Below are 21,189 nucleotides of genomic sequence, written 5' to 3' on the forward strand. Positions count from 1 at the left end.
TGTACTGTGCAAGAATCTCTCCTTTGTTATACCTAGAGGCCTGTTAGCTTATGGAGGTGTAACTGGCTGCAGAATATGGACTGTTATCATTCAGAAAGTGCAAAAGTAAAGTAAAATCTAATCCCTTCACCACCACACCAGAATTCTTTTATCTCCCTCAGTGTGATCTGATCATCACCCAGTGTACAATACTGTATTTTTTAAAAGTAACAAAATTGCTGGTCTTGGCTTTGAGTTTCTGTGAGATAATGAGACATGTCAGCTGGCAGTGTTCAAAGGAGAAAAAAGCATTCTTAGTAGCACTGAAAACTCCCCATAGTCTAGGGCATCTAAAAATTAATGTTTTTTTCCAGCCACATTCTGTATTGCCACATTTATAATTTCTGTAGATATCTGCAGACTTTCTGCGTAAAAAGAATCATCATCTGCTTCTGACCTATCAAATACAGCTCAGTGTGTGATCATTTGATATATTACTGAATCAAGCTCTGACTCTTCTCTACTTCTTTCCATTAAAGTGCTTAAACTCAAAATGTTGTATGACAGGATTATTGTGAGAAGGCGGCCTGAGTAGGATGCAGCTGTAGCACCATGCATTCATCGCACTTGAAGTAAGAACGGTTTCCCTAGGCTTAAAATCCTTATTTCTGGTAATTGGTTAAAGGCAAACCTATGCAAACAATATTATCATCCCAGTGTGATTTTTTTTTAACAAGAGCCTATGAGTTTTGTCAGATCATACAACTTGTCACAGATGTGAATATACCCAGGAATTTTCAACAGGATGAGATGAAATCTCTTAAACTAAAAATTTAAGTGGGAGTGATCCAAACTCCCCCATAGCTCCAAAGGTTATGACAGTGGCTGGGGATTTCTTTTGTTCTCTATAATATTTCCCATTTCTCCTTGACTGTTCTTCTCTGGGCTTTTTGGTTATTTTTATCACGTCTTCTATATTTTATTCATTTTGCAGCTCCTTCTTGATTCCTCTTTTTGTTAGCTGTATCTATTGTCTGTCCTGTTTCCAAGATTTTGTTCCCATTTCCTCTCTCCTCTTTCTCAGAAGTTTCTGCAAATGTTTTGACTTGGATTGTGTCTTGAGTGATCTGCATAGTTATAGCTATATTCACTGATGACTGTTAGCCATACAAAGAGTAGAGTAGATCCAGGAAATCCCAGAGCAGTTAATTACTTAATCAGCCTCTAGAAAGAATACCTTCAGCTGTGCTGTCAAGCATAGGACCCATCTGCAGCAACACTAGTACAACTTGATTGACATCATCATGCTGTGGGCAATTAATTAGTGCACAGATATTTGCTGTTCATTGTGACCACCATTTTTGGAGCTGTTGGCTTAATCTTTGCTGAATTATGATCACATCTCTGCATTTGGGAGAAAAGGCACAGCTACTTTCAGTCCATTTTTAGTTGTTTCAGCCCTAGGGTGTGATGAAATCAGAAAAATAAACAGTTTGATTACTAGTCACAATGTGCAGTTTGTGTTACCCGTTTTGACTGCACTTTGAATCTGGTATTTCAACAGAGTCAGACTGAAATAGGGTGAAGACAGGAAAAAAAGGATGCTACAGCATGTGACAATGGCCATGATTTCTTAACTTACAGATTTTATCTGATGTATAAGTTGTATTTTCAATCACTGTTCAGACTGGCCTTAAAATTCTTTATACCAGATGAACATGGAAGTTGTGATACTTTCTAGTGAGCAATACTAAATTTACAGCAGTGTATAATTAATTTTCCATGTATTGAAAAATGATTGAGTTAACCTGATATCATTTATGTTGCTGTTTTTATCTCAACACCATAGACCAAGTATCTACTTAATGTTTTACTGTATATTTTATTTCAAAATGTTTTACGTTGTCCATTTAACTGTCATAAACACAGAATAGAATAGGGTAGGGGGCAAATATAATGCTGAACTAAAGATAGCTCTTGCCTGACCCTCTGTTTTTAGTCTCCAATTCTAGTACATTTTTCTTTACAACTCATTGATTCAGCTCCATCTTACTGATTTTGTCAAATCACAATGCTTAAATCAAGAGGTGCCATGTGTATCTGTGCTGGGTGTTTATTTACATGTCTTTTGGCCAAAGTGTTTAGTCTCTTGTTACCTCTCATTTTTTAGTGGTTGCAATGATTTTCAGCCTACATACCTATAATTTTCAAGCAGGGAAAAGAATGAGGCCAAGCGGCAAGAGGTTATCCAGAAATCCTTCGGGTGTCTGAAAAGCTGATTCCCTCTCCTTTCTAATTTATAGCTTTGGTAGCTTCCTGCTCTATTTTTCTACACAAAAAAAAAAACCCACTAAGTTTTATTTCAGACCAGAAGAAGTACTATAGCTGTTTTGGCTAAACCCCACGTCAACGCAACTTCATCCAGTTCATGTTTGTTTAGCAGCGTCTCTGTACTTCTGTCAGCATGGGCCAAGACCCTCTCTTTCCAGTGTATCTTTAGGTCTTTCTTGAAAAAATAGTCATACCATGCTACATATGAAAAGTTCCAGAAATTTCATAGTCATGTCACTTTGGGGGTTATTTTCAGATATTGCAGCATGCTGCAGTCATCATCAGGAATGCAAATATAATTAGATGGAAACTGTGCATGCATGTGAAAGCTGAAGGGGAAAACTGGTATGTGGTAGTTTAAGTTTGGAATTGCACAGTAGGGTCTGTTTGGTGTTATGCAGCTAATAAGAAATACTGCATATTTTGCCCTGATCACTTGTTGCTCAAAAAACACAGTTCATGAGGACAAGAACGGTTGTTTATACTTACCTTTCAGTATAATTAAATGGGCTTTGGATAAAGTCTCCTAGGACTTCTTTTCACTGGCAGAAGCTCAGAGTTGCAAAATATCCATGAGATGTACATGAAATAAATATACGTGAGAAAAATACATCATTAGAGAACTGTGCGACCTTTGCGTTACTGCAGCCATGTGTGATGAGGAACCACAGTGTTGTAGGACCATGCTGCAGTGCCATCCTCTTTCATTAAATCTGCCAAATTTTTCTCTGTGTACAGATGCATATGAGTGTAAATCAGAGCTGGCCTTAATTAAAGTGTAGAACATTTTTGCTCAAAACATTTTAAAGAGTTTTTTTCTCATGCTTCTTTCCCTTCTGTTATTGGGGAAATGTTAATCACTTGATCAAGAGCAATTTAGTCTTTAAAACTGGCGTGATTCTGTAATACCTCTGTAGCCCTGCAGTGCAACCTCAAATTCCATGTTCTGCTAGGTTGCTTACGTAGCCTTATAGGCCTGATCTGTCAAGGCTTCTAATAAGCACTGAGCAGCCAAACAAACCTTATTGAAATGTGGTGGAATAACTCCATAGGCTTGAGTAACAAACATTGGCACAGGGAGCAGGTCAGCAGTAATTTCCCAAGGACAAAGAGGAGTAATTTTAGAGTGGCAGGAATGGTTATAACTTTGCATGCTTCTGCCACCATTCTACCCTGCCGTGAGTTCTGGAAAATAGAAATAAAATCCTTGTCAAAATGCCCCTTGCATTCCCAGGACACTTTAAAGTATACTTTAGCATAACAGCAGCTATTAATGTGTGTGCTTTAAAGACCTTTATTAAGCCCAGCTGAGCTGCACATCTACTTCATAAATTATTAAAATTAGACTCGGTTTGTGGCCAAGATCAGTTATGAGTGCCAAGCCTAACACAGTGATTTTCAATCACAGTCTGCATTGCCTTCATTCAGAACTGTAGGTGTTTACTTCCTCTGACAAGCAGATGGTAGCTGTCTGAGGCAGGCCACCAAATTCAGCAATTGTTGCTGAGAAAGATAGCCTGCAATGACTTGTTCTAGGTAGGAAGCCAGTGCAGAATGATGAATAAATGCTAGAACCTCTAGCTGTATCACTCTTCTTCCTACACAGGGAGTATGGAAGGGAAAAGCAAGCAGTAAATTAGTTAGAACTTAGACTTAAAAAATGCCTTATTTGCCAGATGATCTTAAAAACATATTTTTATGCACATCTGCTGTTCTGTGTTATATATAAGTAAGATATTACCATATAAAAATCAAGCCAGTAAATTAAAATTTTGTCATTGCCCTTACCCAGTGGTGTTTCCATCAATGTTTATATTCTTATTTTTTTTAGGACAAATATGTTCTGTACTTGAGTTGTTTGCAACAAGTATGTGGCAATATTTTGTATATTTAAAAGTATTATTACAGCTATATGTTCACGTGTAAAAAGTAATTCAGTTGTATGAGTGTGTGCATTAATTATACATACATGTATATGTACACACACAGTCTGTGTGTATCATAGCTACCAGATCTCTGTTGTCTCTGTCTGTATCCCAGCGAGACTTGTTTCATAGGTCTGCAGTGCAGCCCCATAGCCTCCATCACCTGCACTGTGGTACATGCCAAATAAAATTGGTCGTCCTGTTGTGTGATCTGCCTGCCAGCTTTTTACTGCATGTGGGGGTCACAGGCTTGCACTGGAAGAGCAAAAGGTTGGGAGCTGTGTATGTGCATGAGTAGCAAACTCCTTCATTATTAAGAGACTGATTTTCCTCAAATGATAGCTGTGGTGTTTGTGTTTCAGAAGTAATCTCGGAGGAGATTATATGCAGAATAAGCCTGTCAGATTCCTGGAGTTTTCTTCTCAACGATCCTCTCCATTTTTACAGCATGATCTAGTGGGGTTTGTGCAGGTTGCTTTGTTCTTGCCTTGGTCCGCTTCCCTTTTCCTAGCTCCTCTTTCCTTTCTGTTGTTCCCTTGCTCCTCCAGGCACCCACATTTGCTTCCATTTAACTGCTGGTCTTTATTCCATTGCTCTTTTTAATTAGGCTTTGTTATGTTTTGTGTTGTATTCAGAAGTAGAGATCAGGCTGCATCTTGCCTTATTTTGTTGATAATATTGGTCTGCCTGTAAAGTGAGTTATAGTCTTCACTTTTGACCCCACAACTGAGGAAAGAAACTCATTTTGTTCTGTGAAATGAGGAAGTCCTGAAAGACTGTTTGCGTTCTTCACTGACATGTGAAGACAATTCTGTCCTTAGCACTGTGTGAGCAGTAAAATGTAGCTGGAAAGATCCCTGGTCTTCAGACATGCCTGCTGGCCCGTCAGGATCTTGAAAGTGTCACTTCTTTCCACACTGAAAACAAACAGTACGGAGCAGAAGGAGGCAACCAAGAAGAAAATACCTACTGGCACATAATGGCCTATTTCAGGGCAGGCTTGGAGCTTCTTGGAAATATATTTTCTTCAGAGATATTTTTTGCTACAGAGAAAAAGTCTTAAGAAGAAACGTGGTTGTGTTATTTATCTGTCCGTCATTCAAGCACAGCACAGTGAGTGCCCTGAGTACCTTGCAACAAGTTTGACCTAAATTCTGAGGAAAGACCCACTGTGTTCTCTGTTCTGCTAAACGGTAGGGTTTGTAGCAGATTTTGAGCAAGAAAGAATAAATTCTTTCATTTATTTCTGAAGGATAATCATATACAAACAGTATCTGCGTTGTTATGGAATTTGATTTTAAATTTACCTCATGTTACTCCCCAAGTCTACATTATCATTGTATAGCATTGTGTTACATAAAACTGCATAATTCTGTACAGGTTTGTCTAAACATGAAAGTTATTCCAAATTTAAAACAGGATGGATTTGAAGTAGAGAATAATTTATCGGTGTCTAACTATCTAGAGTTATTTTAGAATAGCATCAAATTTGCACACTGCTTTAAGGTGCAAAACAGCCCTAGCACTGAGAATGAATTGCATTGTCAAGAGATGGATGACAAGTCCATCTAACACAGTGATTTTCAATCACAGTCTGCATTGACTTCATTCAGAACTGTAGGTGTTTACTTCCTCTTTCAAAAAGCAGTTCTTGTTTGTCAGGTGGGACATTCTGGAAACTAGTTTTAGTTTGCATGAAAAGTGGATTTGCTTGATTCATGTTAATCAAAGAATAGTTAATAGGATGGTTATAAAAAGATTCAGTTTAACAAAGGCATTCATAAATAGAAAACATACCTTGAAAAATTATACACTCAAAACTATAAAAGCAAACGTTCAGCCTTTGGCTGCTGCAGTGACAATGTGTTTTGACTACCTGATAAATAGGATAGTGCAGTGATATATTTAAAAGACCCAGAATAGTGAGTTTTAAACTTCTATCTCTTATCTGATACACACATTTCAAGATCTCCATGAACTTATCAATTACGTATGTGTGTATTAAAGATAACAGGAGTGGCTTTCTTTTTGCAGCACCAAGGAGCAATTATCTAATGCAAGTAAACTGCTGTGAGCCAAAATGCATTTTTACTTTTATTACTTTAGACTTTCTTGATGTATTTCAGTATTTGGAATCACAGAAAAGTCTGGTTTGGAAGGGGCCTCCAGAGATCATCCAGTTGAATTTTCTCTTGAGATCATGGCCTTAGATTAGGTTATCCAGAGTCCTGTCAAGCCAACAAACTCTTGAATCATTTCCAACAAGGGGGATTCTACTGCTTGTCTGGGCAACCTATCCCAATTTTTAATCCTTCTTATTGTGAAGAATGTTTTTCTTGTATCCAGACAGAATTGCCCATGAAGCAACTTGTGTCTCTTGCCTTTTGTCCTCTCACTGCGCATCCTTGTGAAAAGAGTACCTCCACCTTCTCTATAACTGCTTTTGATGTTCTGGAAGACTGTCATTAAACCCACCCTGAGCCTTTTTTCCTTGGAACCTCTCTTCCTCAACCATCGTCAATTCCCTCATCCCTTTTTTGTTCTTCCCAGTCATCCATTCTTTCCAGTATCTGTAATTCTTTGGTTCCTTGACTATGTGCTTTATGAAGAAAAAAATTGTTTTATCTGCAGTTTGGGAACAATTTAAATACAGAAATTACAATTTAATATTGAATTAAACAATTTAATATTCAATTCAGCTACTTGAAGTAGTTTGCATTCCATATCTAAACTTTTTTACCTAGTTCCACCTCAGTTTTGAACTTGAGATCTGTATTGTATGTGTATATAAGTGTATGGAACCTGTTACAGAAACCCCCCAAAAATACAATATAGACAAGAAACAAATACTTTCAGTCCCTTGAAATTCTAATGTGGTTCTAAAAGAAAAAGAAAATCTTGGAGTGAGATATTATTGCAACAGAAATTGCGGAGGTAGTAAGAGTTTACCATCTGGCAAGGCCCCTAGACCAGATGGATCCACTAATGACTTTTATAAAGCATTTCATCAGACGCTGCCAGAATGCATGACTGGCATCTTTAATTATCCTAAATTAACAGGGTTCTAGCCTTGGAAGCTAGATTCATAATTGTTGATCTTGGAAGGGAAGGAAAAGGAAATGCTCCCTGAAATCTCTTCTTCCTAATGGACCTTTTTATTAATAAGGTGTAATGTTAAAATATTACCTAAAGTTTATTTGTTCATTTTAAATGGATTGTTTGCTTAAAAGAAGTGCCTAGCGAGGCACTTTAATAAAGACATTTTTTGCAAACACATCAGAGTGCTTTTGGAATTCACAGTTAGCTTTATGCATATACAAAAGCATTCAGCTGCTCAGAAGAGCGGACTGCCAGGAATGCCCTTGCTTTCTTTGCCTTCCCTGGAAGGTGATGCACTTCCAAAGCAGTTGATCTCTGCCTCTTACCCTACATATGCATCTGCTCCTGTTACAGTTCCCACAGAGAGAAGGTTGAGTTGTGTGGGGAAGTGACTGCTACTACCAGCAAGCAGTACCAGCAGCTATTGCTGCTACTTTCATCCTTTCCATTTCCACCCCAACTCTTTAGCAAGAGAGCATCCATTTCCTTTTCCCACAAACCTGGAAAGCAGGGAGAAATTTTCTTGCGAAATTTCTTCTGCCCACCTTGCTTAGATCTTGTGGGACTACGGCTGGTCAGTGAGGGCACTGCATGTGCTGCCATGGCTGCCCTTGGTTCCCTCCTCCTCTTTCCTCATGGAGCAACCCTGCTCTTCGTTGGTCATTGATAGTAAAGCCTTTGCTAGTATAACTTGTACAGTGCGCTTACGGGAAAAGCACAGGAATTATGTGAATTACATTTAAGAGAAATGTTCATGGTTTTAAGATGTAAGTCTTGATTTTATTTTTCCCACTTTATTTTTGTTATTGTTATTAGGTGCTGGAACTGTTATGTATTCTTAATAGTGAGAATAGGTCTGCAAAAGTACATACACTGATAAGAGTGCAAAATCTGGTGGACGGGCAGAGCAAGCAAGTACGGGCTTAGGGATGTAAAGTTGTGTGGGAGTGAAGCAATTCATGGCTTGCTCAGAGATGTTAAGTCTCAGTGGTTCAGCCATTCTCTTTAGTTGAACAGCTGTGATGTACACTAGTGTATCTCAAACAGGTATCTGCAGACCTGTTGCCTGTGACTTGCAGAAAATTGTCTGGTTACATGACAAAGACTTTTGTGTTTTTAGATGTTCTTCCTGTTGGAACAAATAGGAAGCAATTCTCTAATAATATTTTTCTATGCCATAAATTGCTGTTGTCTGAATGCCTAATCATTCTAATCATGTTTTCATAATGCACTGATATCATAGTATTTCAGTGTTTTCCAGTGGCGCAAATAGTGATGTGGTGTCATTATAAATGGTGTAGATATAGGATAGCACGTTTACTTAGAAAGGTTGAATAAATGCACCTAGCAGTTCAAAACACAAGCAATGAAGTTTATACTCATTTTAAAAAGGCAGGGAAGGTTGCAGAACCTGTGCCAGCAGGAAGTGACCCATACAGCAGAAATATTGTATGGCTGCACATACAATTTTTATATTTTAATACACAACAAACATGTAAATCATATACAGGTATCAAACAGTCACTAAGATTTGTTCTTGAAATTGGACTCCATTTCCTTACTCTGTAACCCACTGTTCTGTCTGCCAAAAATAAACACTTGGTTATCTAACAGCCAGACTGAACGTAGGCAGTTATAGTGCATTGTAAAGGCTGTTAGTGGGAGATGAATGTCCTTAGTGGTTCTGAAAAATCAGACTACTTAGGTGCCAAAAATTGATATTAGTTCCTAATTTTAGTTCCCCCACAAGTTTACTTCATGCATCAAAACAGATAAAACAAATAACAGATACTTTCAGTACAGACATATTTATGGTGTAGGAAATGTGTTCTTGTTCTTAACCTCATATCCAGGATTGGAGATACAAAATGTAAAATAGGAAGTTCTAGTATGTGAAAACTGAACTGTACAAAACAGCAGTAGATATAATTAAGCTGCAGTTCTGTTCTAGCAGTGAGATAAGTTAGCCCAATTAATCTTTTCCATCTGGTTCTTATCATTGAAGAAAAGTATTCAAACTTAACTACGGGAATCACAGCTTAAGCGTGGTGGAGTCATCCTTTATATGTTTAGAATTGAGGTGAACTTGTTGACACACAGTATAATGTAGAATCCAAGCCTAAGAAGGAAAGGAGGAATGAGCAAGTGCAGGAGCAGATAAAAGTTTTACTGGGCATTGTGCTAAAATGGTTCTTTTTTCATGAATTGTTCTTTAACATGAAAAAAATTTGAATACATATGTTTGTGAAACTTCCTTAAGTTTTTTGATGAGTTCTTCTTAATAACTAGTATTATCTACTCCTGGGATAGAAGAAATATTCAGCTTCCCTAAGCCATCTGTCAATTTATTAATAGGATATTTTTCCTTATTCCATCTGTAGCTCACATACTCGGACATTGTTCAAATTTGTTTCTTGGATGAGAGTATAAAACTGCCTTTGTATTCATATCACCTTGGGGAGGGTTTTTCATTACTAACAAACATCCCCAAGCTAGATCCTCTGGGTTTTGTCAAAGAGAATACCTCAAAGGTTGAAGGGTAACTTGACAATAGCTCAGAATAATTGCAAAGAGCAGCTTCTGGTACTGTGTCACTACCGATAGCCTTCATTTCTCTTGTTAACGTTGGATGAAGTTTGGTAAATGGTGACCTTTTGTCTTTTGTGTTACAGTGAAAATCTATTATGTGTGATGAGGAAAATATAATTATTAGTCGATTTTTTTTTTTTTTTAAATGATGCTACTGCTTGCTTCCAGAAAATATTTGACATCTAAGAGAAATGCTTCCAGCACAACAAAATGGAAGTAAATGTTAGTGTTCACACTTAGACAAGGGTAAGGGAGAAGGATGCTGTGGGCTGTCTGGTGGAGATTTTCCTATCTGAAGGACTGTGAACAGAAATACAGTTTAATTCTGCTGACAGAGCCCGCATTAGAATGCAGCTTGCATTAGCATATCTGTACAAATACTAGAGAGAATAAAAAAGTTCAGTGTTTAATATGCTTAATAAATGTGTAAGAGTAGGTCAAAGCACGTCTTCTGGATGCTAGTGAATTTAATCACTGAAAACCAGGAAACAGTTTTTGAAACACTGGCACCTTTCTCGGATTTAAGTAGTAGAAATATGGCTTGATGTGACAGCTTTTGTGCAAAGTACTGTTTCTAACTGGCTGTTAGAGAACATGAGGTAAATTAACAAAGGTACAGTAAATTTTACCTCTCCTTAGGCAGCAGTAACTAGAAGTAGATCTTAAAATACATATGTCATTGTTCTTCAAATATAGGAGAAATAATTTATTTCTCTGTCTCTTTTGAGGTTACTATCTTTAAGCATGTAAAGATGAGAGGATTTCTTGCATGTAGCTTTCATAGTGAAAAATATCCATTACTCAGCCACTGGTCCATATTTCAGAATATTTGAGCTGATGTGTAAAAGAGGAATAAATTGTAGAAAACCATCCACTGACTTCATAAAGCTATGAAAGACTAAGATAAAAGCCTGTGTGCTCATTCAGTTATGTTTTCCTTAAATTGCCTAGTTAAAATATTATTACATGATAAATTGTATTCTGCACTAGCCATGCTGGTCTCAGTAAAACACATTATTTTAAGTAAATAATGGGATAGACTGAGTTTTGAAGTCAGTTGATATGATCAGTCCAATAAATCCAAAGGAGTTGAAGTTTTTGAGAACTAAAAAAAATAAAGTTATTTTTAAATTTAATTTTTATATTTTATACTATTTTACTGATTCAGAAAGCGTATTATAACTTCAACTGTGTTCTATTTCAGCCTTGCAGTTCACCCGGATAAAACTTTAGTAGCTACAGGGCAGGTTGGAAAAGACCCTTACATTTGCATCTGGGATTCCTACCGTGTACAGACTGTGTCTGTTCTTAAGGATGCACATACACATGGAGTTGCCTGCTTAGCTTTTGATTCAGATGGCCAGGTTTGTATATCTTCTTTCTCTGTGTTTTGAATTTAGTTTGATTTCTGCTTCTAGAAGATATGCACATTAAAGTATTTTGTGTAGCTATATGGCTGTAGTACTGAAACTCCTATTACAATTAAATTTTTAATGCAAGGACTGCAAATACAGCTCTTTCAAAGAAGATGTTTTTGAGATGAAAACCACAACCTAGCATTCAAGTCAAGTAGAGGCATTGGGTGTTGGACAAATACCCATAGAAGAAAAGGCCCTCTGTGGCTCAAATGTAATAGCTTCACCACACTCTTGTCACCTACTGTTCAAAGAGATCAGTTCCTGGCAAAGTCCTCACAGTCTTGCAGCTTTTTTGGCAGAGGAACTCCAGTAATCTCACTGCTAGGAGAGTCTCATTGGCTGGGGTGCACAGTCAACTTAATTGAATAATGGGGTTAGGACACAGAGTGTGTGGCTTTGTACAATGTGATTAGATTATATGATATTTTGAGACAAAATTTAAAATGTAAGAAAATAGTGGGCTATTCACAGCTAAACACATTGATTTATTTTTTCTTCCCCTGGAGGTGAACTATTAAAAGCATTCAGTTGTGAATGAAGTAGGAGGAAAATAGATCTACAATTCGCATAAACCTGAGAAATATTTCACATTCATAGTTTTATAAATAACTATCTGTGCCATTTTGTCATTATTGATAGCCAAATGAGTTTTCTGGTGTAATGCTGTGGTCACACTTTATAGCTGCTTGCTAAAATATTTTTAGGAATGTTTAGATCAGCTGATACCGGGATTTTTGCAGAGATCCTTATTGGTTTTTGTATTTGCTTGTGTACCTCAGAATTGAATCCCAATTGGGCAGAACTGCCTTTAGAGATTTTCTTAAAATCACGTACTAGATGGTTAGCTGTCTATTGACAAGTGCTTTATTGTGATATGCCTAGCTACTTTTCCACTGACCACATAGTGCTTTTATTACTCTTCCTGAGATCAGAACTGGCCATACAATGCATAAAATGTATTCTCACATGAAGCAAAAGTACTTTTTATTGTGCATTATCTTGTGTATATTCAGTTTAAAGATTAATCTGAAATGAAGGACACCAACATGAGCAATTGCCTTTAACGTTTTTAAAAAGCATTGAGTAACTTGAATTACTAAACAGCACTATGGATTATATTTCCTCATTAATAAGTGGAACTAGATTTCTATTTTAAGCCTAGTTTTCAACCATCTTCTTCCAGTTTTCTTAAAGTAAAGCCATTTCCTCTGACATCTCATGTGCCAATTCTAATTAAAGAAAAAGGTGTTCCTGGGAATTGTGGAACAAAAAATCAAATGAGAAAACCCCTAAATCAACAGGACAAATTTTCTAATGCTATAATATTTGCCAAGATATTGTTCATTCAGAGATACCTGTTCTTAAAATTTTCTCTCATTTTTAACTTCAGAAGACTGATGGATAAACTTTTTTTTTAAACCTATTTAGGCACCTAATGGCAATAAAGACTCACCAAAGAGCCCAGTCAGTATGAGTTAAAGGTGGAGGGTCTTCTGAAAATCCTGCTGGGTGCCTTGTTGTGATTAAAAACTGAACTAACTGCTGTGTTGATCTTGCAGAACAGTAACGTTCTGTTTCTGGAAATGCTGAAAAAGTTGCAGTTTATTCTGGAAATAAAAATTTGCACAGAACGCTTTTATATCTGGAGAAAGACCAATGCTGGAAAACATAAATATGGATAATGTATCTTGGCTTTTTGTTGCTCTTTCTGGCTTTGCAGAAGAAGCTGAAGTGCTGAGCCAAAATTAAAGGGCATGGTAGAAAGACTTTTGAGTATTTGGAATTCAGAGCTGTTAGCAGTTCCAGTTTATTTAGTCAGCACACACAAGAGAGCTGGCACCTTGTGATAGGACAAAATAGACTTCGCATATATTGCTCGCACCTTTCCTTCTAATGCACACCTTTCATTCTTTTATATTGAATGTCTATTAACATCCAAGAAAGATTTGTATTTTAGCCCCAAACACAAATCAATTTAGCAATCATGTAAGGTATAGATGCAATAAGAAATGTATTCTTCTCTCTGCTAACTCTGTCAGCTGTCCACTTTCTAAATAAAAGTAGACTGAGGAAAAGCCCAGATAATTCTGCTTCTCTACCTGAGCTGGATCCCCATAACGTCAGCTTGGCTTCCTCTCACTCCGCTGTGCACAGCTTCTGGTTCCAAGGGTAGCTGCTGTGTTGAATGCTGCACAGCTCCAGTATGTGGATTTAGTGTGGGTCTCAAAATAGTGGCACTGCATCTATATTTTAGCCAAGTTAATTAGCTCTTCTTGTACCAGAAATGCCAGGGTGTCTGTTTCAGGCATTCAGATGAATTAGTTCTGAAATATTACTCCCTGCTGGACTTGAGGTGACACTGCATGGAGCTTAGTTTCTGCAGTGCTTCCCTGGCATAATTTACTGCAAACTGGGTAATGGAGAGTAGACAGGATTTGTTATCTCTTATATGGAGAAGATCAATATGCAGCTTAAATCAGGGGATAGCTTATATGCTTCCTTTATTTTACGTATCTTCAGTACAGCTTTAAATTTGGAGACAAATATATTTTATTTGGAGACAAATCCTATTTTAGGAAATTTACTCCTGATGGGAGCTGAATATCTTGCAGAACTGTAGCTATTTAAAAATACGTGTTTTAGTTTGGGCTTTTTCTATATGACCAGGAGATGATATTTGGCTGGAAGGAAGCTGCACTTTGTTCAAATGTTTAATGAAGAGCTGCCAGTTTGCCTATAAGTAAAAATGTCTTTTGTTGAATCGGGAATTAACTGCAGTTTCTCCTTAAAAGTACTAACATCTACCCGTCACAGAATTACCCACAAAGCTGATGACTTTAATATTGAAGTATTTCACCAATACTATACAGTACAATTTCTGTTCTGAGTTATTTTAGATGAACCTTTTTTGTGTGCTTTCTAAAAATAATTTTTTTTTTAGAAATGGAGTGAGGAGGGCACTGCCATAACACATACATACTTTTCTAAATTTGGCGTTAGGTAGCAGTAGGCTTCTTTAGTCAGATCTTTAAATCTGTGTAGATTTAAAAATAATTGTTTAATTATGTGCATAAACTACTTGGCAGATATTTTCTTCTGGTAGTTCTGTGAATTCTCTGAACAGAATTCTGTCAAATTGTCTTCCAGAAGGAGGACTAAAAGTGTAAGTGTTTCAACCAAAAAGGAGAATCAGCATTTATCACTTTTCTGCCAGCAGGAGACCTTCCTCAGTAGACCTATGTTAAAGGAATATATAAAGTATTTCTTAATTTCCCCTAGTACTTTCACTGTCCATCTACCCCGCTAATTGTAATTTCCTGACTGGTAGTTACAGTTCAGGTCTGAGGTTGTTCACATCATGAATCTAAGATACTGTAAGTACTGCCATGGTTTCCATGGTGAAAAGAACAGTATAAAAGAGGTGAGAAAAAGTTGGAATCAGTGAAGGTTCCATGAAAAATATCTTGTGTTTTGATCAGTACATCCAAACCCCTGGGTAGGTGTTGATTGCTCAAGGGTGAATAAAACTTATTTTTGCTACAATAATAGTCCTTTCTGAAAATAAATATTTTTATGTTGGTAACTGGCAGGAGCATGTTCATTCTTTCCCATATTTGATTTTCATTTTCCTTCATTACCATACATCTGATAATCAAGCATGTTGTCCTAGGTTAGATGCAGATATTCAGTATGCATCTGAGAAAAAATTTGGGGTTCTATCACATCTAGCAATAGAACCCCAAATTTTGAACCTACCTTTATCTACCATTTCAAGGACTCACATATGGAGAGTTTTCAAATAGATTTTGATGTAATATATTATAATCAAGTCCTCTGACTACTTGGTGTCTTGCAAGTTCCTGCAATAGATTCTCACACAGTTTGGTTTAACAAGACCTCAGGTATTTTTATTTCAGTGAAAGACAATATGAAAGTAGACTGGACTCAGGAACTTGTGGTGTAAGTCTGTAAATAGGTTTTAGGGGTTTTTTGATGATTTGGTTGATTTTTTTTTTTTTTTTTTTCATTAATACCATATTGCTTAGTACATTTGCTGGTAGGATATTGGTTGGGTTATGCATTATTCACTAGGCAGAGGTCAGGTATTGCATTAGGCATAATGCATGTTGTTAAATCCCATAAAACCAAAGTTTAAAAAGATATATTTCATTGCTCTAAAATAGAGGAACTGTAACTATTAAGAAGACCGTGAAGGGTGCATGTGTACCTACTGCATTTAAACCAGAAGCTTTTGATAGTGGCTCTCCTAAGAAAGAAGATGTACACTACGTTTTTCTGATTATAAATGGCATGAAAAGGCATGGAGTACTTTGCCTCTGAATTATTTTGCTACGGAATGAAAACCGGACCCTTCTGTTTCTTTGTGAATAGTGATTTCTTCTCTCAGTTGTACAGTAGTTTATAGCCTTACTGCAATTAGTATTTTTTCTAATATAGCATTTTAGAGGAATCTCTGGTAATTACACTTGTTTTATTTGCTGGCTCAGTCCTTTTGTATTATCATAGACATGTCCAGACTTTAAACAATTTGCCTATTGAAAATTTGAGCCAAAAAATAGTGGACATTTAGTTGAAGGTCTTTTCCAACCGAAATGATTCTATGATTCTATGAAGGAAATTCAATTGAAGAGATTCGGTTTGCAAGTCGTCATCTTGAAGCAAAACTTCAAGGAAGAGATCTAGTCAATGTAATGCCTGAAACATATGTCCATTTGGACCAGATGGTTCATCTGCTGATCTTTGTCTCTGAGGCAAAAAGGAAGGCTTCATTTATTGCATGTTCTTGAAGTGCAGGCTTTCCTATAATGGAGCAAAATGCTTAGGAGCTTCAGTTGCACTGTTAATTCCTTGTGATAAGAAGTTATTAGACAGGACAATAAGAAGAACAAGGGACAGGCAGTATGGACACAACAGATATGGCTGTTTTTAAGAAGTCATGTTACTGAGCTACAAGATTGTTTCCTGTGAAAACAGTCTCATCTTCCCATGGTACAAGTTAGGCCTATTCCTTTTACTAATATCTGTTGGACATATCCATTATATATCCCCTATCCACCATACGTTGGCATCACATCCATTATATACCGTTGCTGTTATGTTTGGCACTAGCTTAGTCTTTGCACTTGTACAGATCACAACACCCAGTTCTACCATCTCTGGTCTGCAGTCAAAGACCTCTCACCTAATAAGAAACTCTGATGGAAATCATGTAAAGTTGGACATAATTAGCACAGTCACTGGAAGGGAAAAAACCTACAACCTCCACAATAACCATTGAACTTCTGGATGTGTTGCAGATGTATGCAGTCCACGTAAGTCTAGCGCAATGGACAAAGACCTTCTCCTCTCCAGATTTTCCCTTCCATTTTAATTTTTTATTTTTCTTTCTTGCATTATTGAGATGTAAAGGTATTAAAATTATTAGTTCTTTTAATTGGTGACTAATTAATCATTTTAATCAATAATTTTAGTTAATTTGGTGATTAATTACTAATTTTAGTTATTTTAATTGGTGATTTAATATACTAAGCTATGTAAAAGGCAATTATTAAAAGTATATCGAATCCTCATTCTAAAGCTCCACAAAATCAACCATAATGAACAAAACTGTATTTGGAAATAGTGAGAGCTTTTATTTCCCATTCACTTTTATTATCAGATTAATAAATCAAAACACTAGAATGGTGTGCACCTGAAACAAGCACCTCAAATATTTCATTATAAGAATTGTACTTGAGACATTGGTAACCTGAAATTAATAACCTGACTTTTTAGGAAACATTAGAAATTTCAGTGCTTTCTCCAGTGAGTAAGTGATAAGTGTGAGTATCTCGATGGTGCCTTTGCAATGTGGTTCAAACACATGTCACATGTGGGAAAATCAATTTGTACACATAATAATCTGTATGACAGTAAAGTGATTTTTTTTTAAGTTGATTTTCTGTTAACTGGATTACTATTGTTTTCCCTTAGCGTTTAGCTTCAGTGGGACTGGATGCCAAAAATACAGTGTGTATTTGGGACTGGAAGAGAGGAAAACTACTGGCAACAGCTACAGGCCATTCAGACAGGGTAATTGTATGAAGGGTTTACTGAATTTTGTCTGGGAGTTGCAAAAGTGTTTAAAAATAATTTTTGTTTATATTAGGTTAATGAAAAGATATTTTTGATCATTCTACGCAGCTTTTTAAAATACTGAACAAGGCATTTATTTATTCTCACTATGCCAGACATAGCACGAAGCACTGTGTTAGTAAATGAGGCGCATGATGGATTCTTCAGCTGACTGTCTGGTAAGCCTAGGGAGGAAATGCTTTGTGACTACACAGTGATGAGGATGATTTATAGCTCTTTATATGAGATGTGAAATGCTAGCTCAATGGACAAAGACAATGTTCTTTCTGAATATGTAAAAAAGACAGTTTATCCTGAGGGAAAGTTTAATTATCTCCCTTTTATTTTTGCTTAAGACAGTTACCTGTAGAAGAAACATAATTAGGATAAACAATCCTTTTATATCTATTAACTTCAGGTAAAGGATCGTAACCTCAGTAAATATGAGAACTGAACAGGTTTGAGTTTAGAATATTATTCAGGATTAGGAAATATTTAAACAGGTTTAGCATAAGCAAAATACCTCCCCAACATATATAAACACAAGCATGTATACAATGAAATAAATTATGGACACATACTGACAACTTTTCTCTTACCCATATTAAGATATTATAACATGTTAGAATGTTATAATATTGAGGTTTTATAATGTTTTACTACACGATGGAGTATTTATATATGCAAAGCAGCAGACTAAACCCTTCCTTACAATTTTTGTGTACATACAGTCCATCTGCATCTCATGTGTCATCTGAATAAATCTGGTGGTTCATTTTTATTTACAATGTTCACAACACAACAGAATCTTAGTCCTTACTCAAATTTCTCTTTCAGAACTGATTCATTTCCCAGTTACATCAGTGAAAGTTTTGCTACTGGCCTCAGTAGGTACAAGATCAGGTTCTGAATTAGCAGAAGACTCCAGGACAGGCAAGAAGTACCAAAACCTTAGTCCCAGTAGACTTTCACAACCAGAAAAAGGAGATTTTGCACTGAAGAGGGAGTGGGAAATAATGCATATCTCATTAGGCCACAAGTTATGATGACTTAGTGTGCAGGAGTCATAAAGCATTTCTGAAGGTGAAATACCTTGTGTGTTCCAACAACATTTAAATAAAATAGTACTTGAACTACTGTAAATCCTGATGTTTATGAAGATTATAAATATTTTGTAGGAAGGCAGTGCTTCCTCACGTATACAATGAATGATGGGTAAGCTTAAGATAATATGTTCCTGTAAGCTGATTGAAATTCTCTTGTGATTCATGCTTAACAGCTGAAGAGCTAAAAGCATCAAAAAGTCCCATTGTCTTTCTCTACAGGCATACATTTCCTGAAGTAACTAATGATTGTGGTAACCTCATTGGCTTTCAGCTTGGACATTGAAAAGCTGAATGCCAGAGGTTAAAAGTCTAAAAAAAATGACATATTGTTGAAAATCTGGGCCAAAATACAAACTTTTTGTTTCCAAACTTTATACAATATTTTTCATTTGGCATAATCCCATAGACATAGAATACACTGTGAGTTTGTTCTGGTAAGCTATATAGGATCTGATACTTCATTGTTTGACACATACTGTTATAAATGTAACATTAATCAAAATGAAGCATTCAATTTTAACTCTGTAGATTAGGTTAGAAGAATGATATTCACCCATTTTGTCTCTGGGGTCTTTTGGTAATCAGGTTAAATTAGATACTGTACCTTTTACCTAAAATAATGAATAAAGATAAATGTACCAATCTTTCATCCCTAAACTTGAGGAACATTAGCTTGCACTGAAATTCCCATTTTATTTGAGACAGTAAATATTGTTTATTCAATAACACCTTGGAGCTGGAATAGATTGGTAGTGTGAAGGCAGGAATGAGGTGTGTTGACAGAACTATGTAAGGAAGCCTGCATATTTGCCTTAATCTTTGTAAACAAAGAGTTGCAAATTTATCTAAATAGCGTTCTTTCATTTTTAGTAATTTGTTCCAACAGAAATGATGCCTAAAAATTGGTAAAAGCAAACTGAGCCTAGATGCAATTACTATATAATTCAAAATATCAGCTTACTGTATTTCTTCACAGATATTTGATATTTCCTGGGATCAATATCAACCAAATAGAATCGTCAGCTGTGGAGTGAAACACATAAAGGTAAATATAGCTTTTATTGTTTACTTGTTAAAGAGTGAATAAATGTAATGAAATAAATTTGTCCTCTTATATGATGAGGGCTTTAAATACAAGAGATCTTATGTTTTTCTTTCTTTATTCTGTGAACATTTTAGCAAAACTTTGTTTGAAGCCAATTTAGACGTTCAGCAGTGACTGAGGTGCAGATCCACTTAATAAGCAAGGCAGGAAGATCATTTGGTGTAATTTTCATCATTATACACTTGTAAATTTTGGGTTCTCTCCCCTCTCCATTCTACCTAAATTGTCTCAAAATTGTCTCAGCCTTTAGTGATTTCTCTCATCAAGCATCACAGAAGGTCACTGAGCAGTTATAGGAGGAACTATCTCAAAAGTATGAATCGAATGAACTGCTGTTTGGCCTATCATGCTACCAGCATTTGTAGGAGTACCACAGAGAAGGTGTGCGAGACCTGAAGAGATGAAAACTAGCATCTCACTATTTGCTCCCTCTAAGTCACCTTTGCTGGAGATGATTTAAATATGAACCTAGATATGTACCATAAGTTTAGGATAAAACATTCTCGTGCCTGTAAAAAGCTTAGAAAGAAATCCTTCTGTTTGCCAATATTCCCTGCAGGTTTCTATTTTTCTCCTGTCTCATCTAAAGCATTCCTAACAGATGGTAATTATTACACATGACTGGGGTGGGAAGAGCTTTAACTAGAAGTTTAGGAAACCAGTTAATATCTCTAGTTCTGATTACTGAGAAGCTTGTGTCCTTAAAATTACCACTGCTTTCAAACTGTGGGTGGTTTTGGCAGAAGTGATACCATCTGTTGTATTCTGCAAGCTGTTTTCCAACACCTGTCTTTGTTTGGCACCTGTATTCTGTTTAAAATGGCCATAATTACCCTGCATATGCATAATACCAGGCAAAGTAAATACATATACATAGAGGCATGCCAAAAAACCTCCCAAAACTGTGGAGGGGAAATGATTAGATGTTCCCCTCCAGTGATGCTCAAACAGCAGTCTGCATTCTTGTTGTTCATTATAAGGCTGTGGGAATGTGATAATTACTTTAACTTGCAATGAAGGAAAAGAACAGCTCTAAAGTAATTGTATCACTTTGAGAATTGGGACTAGTACTTGGGAATAGTGCCATTTATTCCTTTAGCATTTCAGTTCTATTGGCTCATTTGGCTGAGCAGATATTAGAAGCTGCAGTAAAGCCTTAGGAGCTAAGGAATCTCGCACTGAGCTTGGGATCCTCCCTCCACCCATTTCCTAACATTGCTATCTGCCCTCTTGCCCTTCTAACCAGAAGTGAGGAGGCTATATGTTTTACTCACAGAATGAAAGCCCTGGGGGAATTATTGCTGCTGCCTTCTCATAAATTGGCCTATGTTAAGAGGCAAGGGGAAAATATAATTGAATTAGAAATAGAGAAGGATCTGAAATAAAAATCCCAGGATTTTCTGGAATTCAGCTTTATAGGAATTTTATAGGAGTAAATCCAAAGAGAAAGACCTAAAAATTCAGCTTATAGCCACAAAAAGATGTAGGCATATAAAGTGGGA

General features: G+C 36.4%; 1 protein-coding gene across 7 annotated transcripts in view; it reads left to right on the plus strand.

The window, feature by feature from the left end:
- EML6 (EMAP like 6) overlaps positions 1 to 21,189 on the plus strand; it is a 123,846-nt gene that overhangs the window by 27,817 nt on the left and 74,840 nt on the right. For all 7 annotated transcript variants that reach the window (XR_008234701.1, XM_052783947.1, XM_052783948.1 and 4 more), the window contains exons 2-4: positions 11,128 to 11,287; positions 17,336 to 17,434; positions 19,559 to 19,627. Coding sequence is in view for 6 of the 7 variants with exons in the window: in XM_052783947.1 (XP_052639907.1) it covers positions 11,128 to 11,287; positions 17,336 to 17,434; positions 19,559 to 19,627 (328 nt within the window). In the remaining variant the exon portion in view is untranslated. The remainder of the gene's footprint in view (positions 1 to 11,127; positions 11,288 to 17,335; positions 17,435 to 19,558; positions 19,628 to 21,189) is intronic.

Source organism: Harpia harpyja, chromosome 4 (assembly GCF_026419915.1).
Source record: "Harpia harpyja isolate bHarHar1 chromosome 4, bHarHar1 primary haplotype, whole genome shotgun sequence".
Lineage (NCBI taxonomy): Eukaryota > Metazoa > Chordata > Aves > Accipitriformes > Accipitridae > Harpia > Harpia harpyja.